This window comes from Sphaeroforma arctica (genome assembly GCF_001186125.1).
Source record: "Sphaeroforma arctica JP610 unplaced genomic scaffold supercont1.1021, whole genome shotgun sequence".
In the NCBI taxonomy this organism is placed as follows: domain Eukaryota; class Ichthyosporea; order Ichthyophonida; genus Sphaeroforma; species Sphaeroforma arctica.
Genome location: NW_014039537.1, coordinates 1 through 12,738, shown reverse-complemented (window position 1 = coordinate 12,738; position 12,738 = coordinate 1). Strand labels below are relative to the sequence as shown.

Sequence of the window (12,738 nt, the reverse complement as noted above, 5' to 3'; positions counted from 1 at the left end):
ATATATATACGCTTGTGGGCCATGTCGAGTGGACATATCCACTTGGTGCTGTTGCTTCTGAGGAGATACAATGCAAGCGCAGATTCATAGGCAAGTCGAGGTCTCAGAACGACATATTATGCATGAATATTAACAAAAACCATTAGAGGTCTATATCGCCAAATTCGACATGAAAAAAATAGCTAGCACCTCTTTTTGTGCACCATAGCCGGCTCCACCTTTTTTTCGCCCACGTTATGTTTGAGCATACATAGTTCCTTCTGAAAGTTTGACATATGGGCGAGTACACACATACATAAAAGGAAATACTATTCGCTGTCGCTGCATCCAGTGTCGCTGCAAACCTGTAGGCACAAACGGCTCGTTTAATCAATAGATTTATCAATCGACCAAAGGCAGATACAGGTGTAGCTCTAGCTATGCCCGCGTAATGAACAACGGGGCGAGATATACACAAACTAGTGTTACGTTTAAAATCACTCACCTTCGCTGGCGAGCTTCTTGCGGCGGGCGTAGGTCCCAGGATTTCCCGAGATGGTGCTGATTGGCCAATACCGTAATTACCGGTATCCAATTGCGGTACACTGCCCATGCGATTGCCGTGCGGCCCCACCGGTCTTTAGCACACAGCAATGCGGTCAGCTCTTGTGCTTCAGTCCTTTCCGCGCCTTGGCACATGGAGTGTTCGTTGGTACTATGTACGTTGTCGTGAGCGTCTGATGGTGTTACGATAGACCTTCCATCGTGTACGGCCGAATGTTCGGAGGTATTTTCACCTGTACGTGTTTGCAAATGGGCGTCTGCTTCAGTATGTATGTGTAGGTCTCGCTGTGCAATGCCTGCTTTCCTTTGTTTGGTCAGTGTCTCTATACCAGGCCCCCCTTTCAGAGGTACAGCCCTACTACACGTCTCCGCAGTTTCGAGTAGCATACGCACGCACTCCACGTGCCCACCCCATGCTGCGTAATGCAGACAGGTCCATGCATACTGATCTCTGTGCATGAACATGGTTCTCAACGGGCGTTGGTGTGAAGAAGTATCATTGAAGAGATATCTCAGTAGAACAATTAGAGATTTTGGCCCGGATTTGGCCGCCAGATGTAATGCATTTGCTCCCCGACCGTTAACCAGCCAAGGGTTCGCACCATGACGCAACAGAATACTGAGAAGAGCTTCTTTATCCGATCGAGTCTCTTCTGCGGTACTCGAAGTATCACCAGCAGCTGCTTGCTCCCCTGTGTTCGCACATGTCATTCTAGTACCCTGGAGACAGCTATTGTTGTCTCGTTGACTAGTCCTGGTTTGTTCGGTGTCTGTGGTGTTGGTTGTGGGTGATTCCTGGACCTCATAAGCCGCTGCGGAAGGTACCGAACTTTCCGTCACAATAGCCTGCAACAGAGGACTCATCCGCTTGCACGTCCGCGACGTCCACCCGTCGACAGGTACTTGCTTGGTTTTCAGCAGACACTCGACTATTGGGATACAACCCATACGCGCGGCCCTGCACAGAGAGCTGATACCTTCGTCACGCAGCACCACGGAGTCAGAGAATAGTTCCGAATCTGTATACGGCATCCCGTCTGTTGGATGGCGACGATACAAAGGAAGTCACTTTCGTTGAAAACTGGACATCTTGTTACAGGTGAAACTATGTAGAATAAATTTTGGTATGAAGGGAATCAGGTATGCTTGCAGGGATCAAAAGGGGTCGTAGGCGTAGAACAGACTATATATAACAATCGTAGACTAAATTTACAACTACAACTGGAAGGCTACACGGCTGAGATCAGACTAGGGAAGAACGAAAGCAACAAGGAGTACATATATCGAGTATTGCTAACCAAAGCTAAGGTGAATTAGCCTGAGAGTGAGGATTAATGATGTTCCGTCAGTCTTATACGGCCCATCACAATCACACAGAAGATATGATGATGTGGTAGGTGTACAAATGAGTTGCACGAATGACATTGATGATCAACAAGCAATATTAGTCTTCTAGATGTACACGTACTCAATGAGCTGCTTACCTCCGCGCTTCGACAGCTCGTCATTGTCATCCTCCATATCCATCACCTCAACAAAATTCAGACCAGCGGTATAATTCGCCGTTACATCAGGCGCCGTTGTCATGGCAACGCGCAGCATGACCACAAAGTCTTTAAGGCGTGGATTCTTGTGCAAGCCGCAAAGAAGTCCTCTCGCTGTTTCGTCACTCATGGTCAGGTGTGTAGTGGTGCTTGGCTGTGTGTTCATTGTTGAATCCATACTAGTGTTTTGCTGTGTAATAACCATTGAATGAGTACGCATTGTGCTGTTCTGGCTTTGCTTGGCTGTCTCAGATGTTTCTTCTGATACCGTAGATGTGGCACTCGATTCATCAGTGTCTTGCAAGCTACACTGTGGTGGTGTACTAAAGATTTTGCTTGCATCAGTCTGTGTATTTCCAATGTCTGACCGCGCTCCAGCACCCGAAATTAAATTTGTGTAGGTAATATTATTTTTGTTATTGCTGGATGTATTGGCATCAGGATTCCCCAGGTTTGCAATCTCATCTCGTATCGCTTGTAACATCTGAATGGCTCTCAAGCTATCACCACCGCTGTTGAAAAAATGTGTCAAAGGGCCTATCAGAAGCGCACCTCGATTGTTGTCTTGGGTTCGAATCTTCGCACTCAAATCTGACCTATCCTCCAGACTGACCCCTGATTCTGCTTCATCGTTACGTGTGTGAGTGCGTACACTTGCATCCTCACGCACACCACCGCCGTTCAATTCAACTGCGTCATCCGCCTCGTACGGGGGAGCATCCCCCAGACAAAGCACCCGCATCCAAATACGCGCCACAAAGCGCTCCATCTCGCCTTCCAACTTCCCCGCACCTCTTTGGCGCACATGCGCATCGTTCTGCTCGAGGCTGGCGTGCGTTTCCTCGTACTCTTCATCATTCTCACCCAGCACAAACCGTTCGATATCACCATATGGCTCTAGCTCCAGCTGCTTGATGCCTACGCTTACCCCGTGAATCTGTGTTGAATTATTTACGTCTGTGTGTGCCTGGTGTTCGTCATCGCTCCCGTCGACGTATAGCTTGGCCGTGTGTTCATGCAGGTGCTCGTTTTCTCCATCTCGTACACGTCCAAATTTCTCTGGTTGGCGGTTGACTGTGTGCCCTACACTGATCTCACCGCCCTCGCTCTGATAGTGGTCACTATTGGCATCCGCATTCAGTTGTGCATCTCCTTCGCCATTGTGTCCGCTGGTATGAGATGTTCTCCGAGCATTGAATAAATACTCTTCCGCCATTTCTTTGAGTGCACTACGATTGAGCTTCCTATTGGCCAGGAGGGGCATACTCGCTAAGTCTATAAATAGAACGGGCACTTGATAATCGGGCAAGTGCAGCCGACAATGTATGTGCAAGGCTGTTTCTAAACTCGCCCGCCAATCAGCAAACTCACGTGGTCGAATACCACCTACCCTGTTAGTACCATCTACACTGTGTCCGATGTTATTCCCCTCTTCTGACATGCTGCTGTCTATACACCTGATACCTTCCTTGAGAACCATAAGCGCCACCAAGCGTTGTGATTGCGCGCTTGAGCTGTCCGCACTGTGGACACTCTCAGATACGCCGCTGCCGCTAAGCTGATCGGAAGTATTCTGTGGATGAGTGCTGCAGGCGTTGTCATCGTCGGTGCTACTGTGTGCTACGGCTGCGCTTCCGCCACCGTTAGTACAACTGCTATTGATTCTGTAGTCCTTCCCTCGGTTGTTGTCACACACAACAACTGCCACACGTTCCACACAGCCACTGGTTGTGATGGCACTCTCAATATCACCGAGATCGACACGCCGACCGCGGACTTTTACCTACCAGTAAGTAACAACACAAAAAGTGAATCAGCCTCTAGTTGTTGATACCTGGCAAGTTGAGACCATGACCTGTCCAGCAGCCTCACATAGAACTGATATAGAGTTGACCATACAAAGAGAGAATCTACAGGCCCACATCATTGTATTCAATAAAAAGGCTGACGACGGCACTACCTTAGCACCATCATGCATGTCGCAGAGCTGTGAATCCTTCCCAGCAATTAAACCCGGACAGTAAAATGGCACAACTAGTCATATGATACGAAATCTTGCGCGAGTTTCGTGGGCACTTTTCGAAATATGCGGATTAATCAAAATCACGTGCACTGTGTGTCAAATATAGTACACGTCTGGTAAGCAGTGCTCTACTTCATAATACATTCATGCCACCCGACCTTAACGTCGCACTAGTACGTTGTTATCTACCATACCTGTGTGTCCAAACGGCCTAAGACTTTCAATTCGCCATCCAATTGTCGCAGACCAAGATCTCCCGTACGGAAGTACTGAACATCATTGAAGGTGATGTATCTCCCTCTGCATGCAGTAAAGAATCCAATGTACATGAAACTATCTAGCAGTGTAACAAAAGAAAGGTCATACAGAGTTTGGTGATTACGTGTATAGAGAAAGGAAGCAGAGATCAAGGTCATGCACGCGTACTGCAGCAGTGTGGGCTGGTCGGTTCGGCATAGGTGTGCTGTGACCGAATCTAGATAAGACTCGCAACTTCAATCTCATCGAACACAATTTATGGTGTGTGCACTTTGGAGATGACCAGCGCAAAATTGTAAAGAATGAAATGCTCAATGGAGGCACAAACAGAATATGATTGCTCCAAGCCCTCTTTCAAATAACTGCCGTAATTGGCATTCCTGGCTTCTAAGACTTCAGAAAACCTGACAGCCCTGTTACTTGACGTTTACTTGTATCACAACGATGGTCCGTTGCTGCACATTACAATTGCTCATGCAGACCTGTGTGCGAGCATGTGTATTAATCCATATATAGGCTTTCGATCACATTAAGGCATTAAGGTGAACAAGCGTGCTGATTCGATTATTATAAACAGACTCTACAGACTGCATACATGCATATATATATATCTACCTGGTGAGAGCAGGGTCTCCATGATATCTTTCAGAGGTTTGTGTCCCGCCCAGCACTATCTCACCCACCACATCAGTTCCCAAATCCTTTAGAAGGTCGCCTATCTCGTTATAACCACCGCATATATTGCAAACACCGTCTGTAGTGGTTCTAGCGTCTTTCACGACAACATCGCTACACGCTCCTGAACAAGCACACATGCACGAATGTGGTGATACCACCAGCGCATGTACACCGTTCAGCGGGCGCCCAATAATGTTCATTGGCCTGTCTGAGTGGAGTTCGGACCATGTCTGATACACTGTGCCCTCGGTTGTGCCGTAGACATTGTACATTCTCAAGCCTTGTGTGTTTGCCTGCAATCAACACAATGAGAATGTTACATGAGGGGCGCAGAAATAGTGATAAGCCAGTACATAAGGAGTGTCATGCGTGAAAATAAATGAACCGATAGCAAGTTGCAACTACATCAGCATCATGCCAGAGATATGTTGACCTTGAACGAGCTCTCTAAACAAAGCTAACTTTGATGATTATACGCGAGTCCATGAGCTGGTTTTCATGGAATGTTATTGCTCGTTGTGAAGCAGGTTCTATATACATACGCTTACGTAGTAGGAAGCACCCGTAGAGGATTTACTGTGTGAAATACTGTTCAGTTTTTCACGCGCAGGAGTGAATGTTCTTTGAAAGATATCAACTAGCGTAGAGAATGCACTGTGTAGAATACTGCTCAGGATCTCACACGTAGGAGTGGATGCTAAATAAAAGTCATTGACTAGTGCAACACGAATTTGCAACGTCGGGACAGTGCGTTTTGTAGTTGAAGACAATTGCATTCCACACACAATACAAATTAAAACATCTGTCCAATATTGTCTTTCTTTTTCCAGTGCCTGTTGCGCATAGATGAACCGCTGAGAGCCTAGCTATGGCTCGTGCAGCAGCATTGAAGACGTATAACAAGATGTTTTTAATACATTGCGTTTGATTGCTGCAATCCCATTTATATAGGACACGCCAATCGACAACAGCTACAAATGCTGCGTACACGATAACACTACAGCCCAGTGTTCCATCATCAATGCTAAATTGGTTACATGGAATGAATATCGTCACCCCTCTGAGGTACCCGGCTAAAGTTGTAGTTGTCACACATTCAATGCAACATAAACCACATTGTTTGAACCAAATCCTTTACTCTCCTGCTGTCTTTAATACTTTTTTAAACTCGATATTATTTGGCAATTCACACACGATCCTAAGTGTGACAAGCTCAGCTCACTAGATATGCACGTACACTGTTCGGCGTGTGCATATAGACTGTATCACATGCACAACCCCACAGACTGTGAAATACTTGAGCTCACGATCAATTCTAGACAAAAGGCCTACCTCTGTTTTGCACCAAGCAGACACCATGTCAGCAGGAATGCGTTCTCCTCCTAAGCTCAAGACTTGCACGCTCGGCAAATCACCCGGATGCGCACCCACCAATGCCCAGTGAGACGGCGTGCAGAACAAATGGGTCGCATGCGATTTATGAATAGCGCTGTACAACGAGTGAAAAAGTATAAACTCACTAGAGCCTATGTACTACAGCGTTCTGACAGTTTGAAGGCGATCATCTGTGGTGTTAAGTACAATAGCCTGAAACCAGATAGCTCATTTGACTACACCATTGTCACTATCCAGTTGAACATCACTGCTTGATGGTTTATACTGACAAGCAAGTGATGAGATTGGAGACCAACTTGCAATTAAGCGCCTAAGCAGTATCAGTGACAAAACATGAAACGAAAAGTTTCATGGTAGACTTAAAACAGCAAACGGTACTGTTGCTATCAAAACTCATATATTATGTACTGCATTGTATTTAGACAAACTTTTCCAATCCACTTGTAACGCCGGAAGTCAAATTGTCCTACGTATGATTTTACTGGATCCTAAATCTCAATGAAATACCGCAAAGATATCTGACGCCGTATAGACAATTTTTAGAAATGCCTGGCTGCCATCTCATAGAAATCTAACAAGCAGCGGGAATTATCTACATGAAATTTATGGGCGATCTAGCGTTGATTCGATGTGTTCTCCTGTCTCTCCGCTATCTCTTGTATCCACTGCCTATGCGTATCTACTGCCAGCTCTTGGCTCCCTGTATGCTCAATGCTAACAGCCCAGAGATCCTATTATACCTTGACAATAATGAAGATTCAACCGATTCTATTCACGATCAAACTAGCTCTACAAACACTTTCGAGCCGTCTCTCGCCTAAAGTACTCCATCAGATACTCGTAATAAACAGGATGAAATACATCTATGGGAACAGATAGCCTTCATCTAAAATGGACATCAAAGACACATAATTTTGAAATAAAATTCACACGTGACATTTGTTGCGAGAAACAACCCCGCGTAATTTGCAGGAACCACTGTCAGAACAACAAAGCAGTTTATTTACACCAACAAGCAAGCATACATTACATCCAATCAGGGCCAAGCGAAGAGAATCTAAGTGGCGAATCAATCGTCGGACTGCTTGCACTTCTGCACACAAACTGACACAGACAAGTATATAGGCAAAATGTGAATAGTATGCGAAAGGACTCGACGTTCATCCAGCGGAGACAGATTAGAAGACTATTACGCCGAGAAAAAAAAGGGATCCAACGCCATAAGCAAATGCACACATATCCGCGCAAGCCTACATTACAGATCCAATCGTTTGCAAACACTTGCAAACCAAACCGGCGCGCATGGTCAGGTATTACTAGATAGAGCAGATACAATCCTCTTGCACACGCCTAGTCTCACATACCTTCTGAGATTGTGCACAATCATCGCTCGTCCCGCCGTGCACAGTATGCCACCTGCTAACAGCGTGGTGAAGATATCGCCTACAGACGGGTCCCATGTTGGGTTGCTGGTGAGAAGCACGCGTGAGCTTTCAGCTATTCCCAATACCATGGCACTCTCTGTGCTGAACTTGTGGATGGCTTCCTGAGAGCACACAACGCCTTTTGGTATGCCCGTGCTCCCAGATGTGTAGATTACGTGTGATAGCGGTTTTCCAGTACGTACGACCGGCCGTGCGTGTGGGCGTGTACTGGGATTGTGTGTAGATGCCTCTACGCTGAACTCCTCCCCAGCAGCTTCTCGTTTCAAGATTTTGCGCACCTCCGATAGGCTTACCACTACGCACTGGATCTGTGCACTGCTTGCAGATGGTACTGTGCTACTTTGTCTGAGCAGTAAACTGTCCTGAATATCTTGAGTTGTCATATATACACCCGCACGTGTTTGTCCTTGGATCATGTCGCGTCTTACGTCTGGCAAATCTGGGTCAAGTGGCACTACAACACCTCCCGCCCACAAAACGGCCAGTGTTGCCACCACCAATTGTATGCCATATAATCCACACAGAATAACATATGGCTGCACATCCGTGTGTTTATCCTCGGCCTCATCAGGCCCTCGATTCGAGTGTGCAGGTGCGTGTGTGTACTTGTGCTCGTCCTTGCCTGCACTTCCTTGCCCCCTTGCACGTACGTGCTGTACGTTTGGCTCCCTGGTGCCACTACCAGTCCCAACTTCAGTATTGTGTTGCTTGGCAGTTAGACGTAGGTGCAAGCGGGTGCCGAAGTATTCTGCGAGCCCCAGCAGTTCACTGTAAGTCACAGTCAGCGGTTCGTGCGCATCTGACACTTGGTAGATAGCAATAGCACCACCCTGCCGATGCACCACCTTTGCAACCGAATTGTACAGCATCCTGCTGTTTCAAATTGTATGTGAAGTGCACGAGGAGGCTGATAGTATGAGACCGACACATAGGCTCAATGAATGTAAATGTATAGGATGTACCACTGGATCCCGGACACTGATCTGTTAAATAAGAGATTGAGCAGCTCTATAGAACGAGCATAATTGCTTCAAGCATCAATAGTTTGGATCTAGATATACTTCTGTGATAGGGCCGGATAGTTATCCGTGAAAAATTAAAACTATAACTTTGGGTTGCAATTTACATTTGGCGATTAGACCTGGACAAACTCAAACTAGCAATCAAAGTTTATAGGTTTGTATTCATTTTCGTAGGATCGCATTACTATTTGCTGACCTCACATCTATTTCTAAACTAGAGTAGGTGTGGTATGTCAACGTTATATTTGGGAAGTACATAATTACGAAGAGGAATCAATGTAATTTGATTACCAGTTAGGAGGAATCAATGTAATTTGATTATCAGTTAGGAGGAATCAATGTAATTTGATTATTAGTTGCAAGCATATACTATACGGGTACCTACGTAAGTGTGGAGTATCTTCATACTTTAAACTTTATCTATAGTCACACCCAAAAAACGCTATTCGATTATTTTTACTTGATTGTGCAATACTACGCAGTAATGAAAAGCGCTAGGAAATTATGTAAGAATGTTTGTCACATATCTACTACTGCCGATGTGCTTCTTCTGGGTTTCAAATTGGTAATAACGTATATATTTAGTATAAACAAAAAGCTAGAACATCTCATAGTATTGACGGATAAAAATAACACCCCTTTGGATAGCTGTCATGGTTAAAGTGTAAAATCCTACCAGCAAACAAATCAAGTGCAAGAGACCGAATGCAGTGATTGTCAGAGGTTGTAACAATTGGCGGTATACTGGAAGTCTAACACGTGTGGGGACGGATGTGTATTTACAAAACTCACACACGCTCTTACGATGCTACTGTATGCATGCCGACAATCCCAATAGTTTCTCGATACGAGCACGGATTACTACAACCAAAATTATGGATCACAATGGTAGGAAACGTAATTATGTCGTAACTAGGTGCTACTTTAAATAAATTGTAGTAATCTCGGGCAAAAGTTTTGGATCACATTGCTGTAGAAGTATACGACCTAAATAAATACATACTAGGTAGTACACATTGCTCTGTACTAACATCACTTTCGATGTATGCAGTTGATTGCGCCTCTTTGCAGACAGAGTTGTTATAGATTCCCATTGTGTTTGTATTGCATATATGTACAATAGTAGTTAAGGTGAGTTGACGAATAATCCATATATTAGTATGTACTACCATCCATGCATTTATACCATAGTATAGTCGTGTGTGTACTCCTAGAGCATGGTCTAGTGTGTAGTTTTAATTTACGCTACGTATCGATAAGCAAGTGTGCGCCCATGTGCATACATATGTGCCTACTCGCATTTAAACTTCAACATTAAATTCCGACGCAACTGTATTTTGGTGATCAATCAAGGTCAACCAGTGTTCAATTGAAACGCCCGCTTTGGACACAGGCTGTTGATCCTATATGTGTGCATGAGGAGTTAGTATGTGATCGCTTTGCAGTGTTGTAGACGACATGTACCTCAATTTAGCAAGTGATGGACCACTCCTGGGCCCTTCATTCCCTTTATCACATCTACACTGTAAGTCGTATCCCTTCATTCAAATAGTGCATCGCCCTATAGCTCTGCCTCTTCGCGATATGATTCCAGTACACTTCTTGCATCTTGTGAATTAATAAGAATCATCTGAAATATTTCGAAGACAGAAACCTTTTTGAGAAATATCTGTGGTGAACTGGTGATTAATGGAAGGATGAATTTTCATTGGTCAAGTTGCAAACATTTTGCCGTTGAAGCGTGATTTTATTTCTCAAGAGTGTATTTACTATAAATAGGTAAATACGCTACTCGGTAATCTTGAGCTACTTGTGTTCAACACAAGTGCGCATACAGCACTTTTCTATAATCTGTTCTAAAGCTCAAGCTTCACACCTGTCACTGAGGGCCAGGTGAGGGCTATATATTGTTGTGCGTACTTTGCAGTCCACCTCCTAGATACGTCTACTGCCAGAAGTCCATTAACAAGTGCGTGCACAGCAGGGCAGAATGTACCCCAGCGTTGGGCTTCCCTTGCACTGTGCATACCTTGTGTATGTAACCTAAATTCAGAATTATCCATTGTGGCTGTGTTCCACGGAAACCTGCCAGTTAACATACCGAACAGCACCACTCCAGTCGACCAGACATCGGCGGATTTGAAGTCTGTGTGTGTTAAACTTTCTCCGCGACTGTGCGAATCTAATATTTCTGGCGATATGTAGGGAATTGTACCAGCCAATCCTACGTTAAAGGTGCGAGTTGTATCTAGTGCTTCTCCAAAGTCTACCACCTTGACGGTATAATCCTCCGTCAGCACTATGTTTTCTGGCTTTATATCCCGGTGCGCGACGTTCACTGAGTGCATAAACTCTACAGCTGCCATGATTTGGGCAAAGTAGTAGATCACGTGCTGTTCTGGTAATCCTTGATCGAGGGGAATAGAGTCCAGAAGCTCTCCGCGACTACAGAATTCCTTTTGAGTGTATAGAGACAAATTTCATCAATTATTTATAATAGATGGTTCAACTAGCAGATATATTTCAAAACGGCCCGAACTTCTTTAGAGAGTGGATTCGATAATAAAATATGAGAAACATACCTGAACGAATGTTAGCTCTCCCTGGGATTCGTATGTACCATAAAGGTCTACAATATTGGGATGAGATGATACGATTCGGTGCAGAAACTCTTCTTTGCGGAACCTTCTAGTGGAGGCCATTGACTTTTTCAACACTTTACATGCGACGTATTGGTCAGGATTGCTCAAATCTACTGATCTGTATATGTTTGCAGTGGTACCCGATTGCACCTGGTTCACATGTCTGAAGCGCAGTGACAAATCGTCCTGACCCGTTCTTTGAAAGTATCTATCCAATGTTTCGCAACTACCAGAGTCTAAAGTAGACGTGGAGGATGTCATTGAAATGTTGTCATGACTCATATGAAATGCTGGTACACCCTGTGACATGATCTGGTGCTCTTCCTCCCTAAGCTCAGAAGGTAACTCTATAGCTGGTGCTGCGGACCTTGTGGAGTCATTGTGTGCCGTTGGGGATGGTGATAGGCACGGTGCGTATAACGACCAAATATAATGAGCGGTGGCAGTCATGATGTGAAGATGTGTTTATGTATCTTGCAGTGTCTTCAAATGCTCGATGGTGGACTAAGTACCTGGATGACATATGGATTGCCTTTATACGTTTTTAGTCTGATGTATAATATGTGTGATGAAAAGTACTTCAAATTCGAGTTGCTGGGCAAGAGATGACAAGGGGTATATTGTTGGGTAAGCTGAATTAGTGAGCTATGAATTCTTGCAATTTCGATGGCTGAAAATATGTTTGCCGCAGATTTCGGGTGCATTGGTCTCTGTCGAATATCAATCTGAAACAGATTTTGATTACTTTCCACCAATCAGCTGGTGATAATTTGCTGTAAATTATGCTCGCTGGGCTATACTGTACTGTGGGTACAAATGTCTGAGAAGACAAATACTCCCGTCACTATGCATAAACGTAAAAAACCGAAGACACCAGCTAGAAATTCTATACTACATAAAACATAAAATTTTAATTTCAGTAAAATCAACAAATTTTAGGTCACTTGAGTAACACTAAAAAAAAATATTTTAATGCTTTCGATAAAATACATTACCAAAACGCTTACATGGACATAAAAAAAATTATTAAAATTACTAAAATAAAATAAAACACTCATGACATTTTTTTTTTAAACCAATAGCCCTCTAAGCATAGCCCTCTAAATTTAAAATATTTACTACAATAAATACACTCTATTTTTATAAGTCTCTATATAACACCTGTTTATTTACATGTGTAAACTTCGA

General features: G+C 44.3%; 2 protein-coding genes across 2 annotated transcripts; both read right to left on the bottom strand.

The window, feature by feature from the left end:
- Nucleotides 1-480: 480 nt before the first annotated feature.
- On the bottom strand, nt 481-10,520 carry SARC_09707 (hypothetical protein; the record flags this gene model as incomplete). The annotated part of the gene is made up of 7 exons (XM_014296270.1): nt 10,373-10,520; nt 7,806-8,759; nt 6,379-6,535; nt 4,984-5,339; nt 4,305-4,410; nt 2,028-3,870; nt 481-1,580 (listed from the first exon to the last, which is right to left on the bottom strand). The coding sequence occupies exons 1-7, from the start codon at nt 10,450-10,452 to the stop codon at nt 481-483; spliced, it is 4,596 nt and encodes a 1,531-aa protein (XP_014151745.1). The 5' UTR covers nt 10,453-10,520.
- Nucleotides 10,521-10,638: 118 nt separating this feature from the next.
- SARC_09706 (serine/threonine protein kinase) lies at nt 10,639-12,096 on the bottom strand. Its single transcript, XM_014296269.1, has 2 exons — nt 11,491-12,096; nt 10,639-11,364 (listed from the first exon to the last, which is right to left on the bottom strand). The coding sequence occupies exons 1-2, from the start codon at nt 11,998-12,000 to the stop codon at nt 10,765-10,767; spliced, it is 1,110 nt and encodes a 369-aa protein (XP_014151744.1). The 5' UTR covers nt 12,001-12,096; the 3' UTR covers nt 10,639-10,764.
- Between the last annotated feature and the right edge of the window lie 642 nt (nt 12,097-12,738).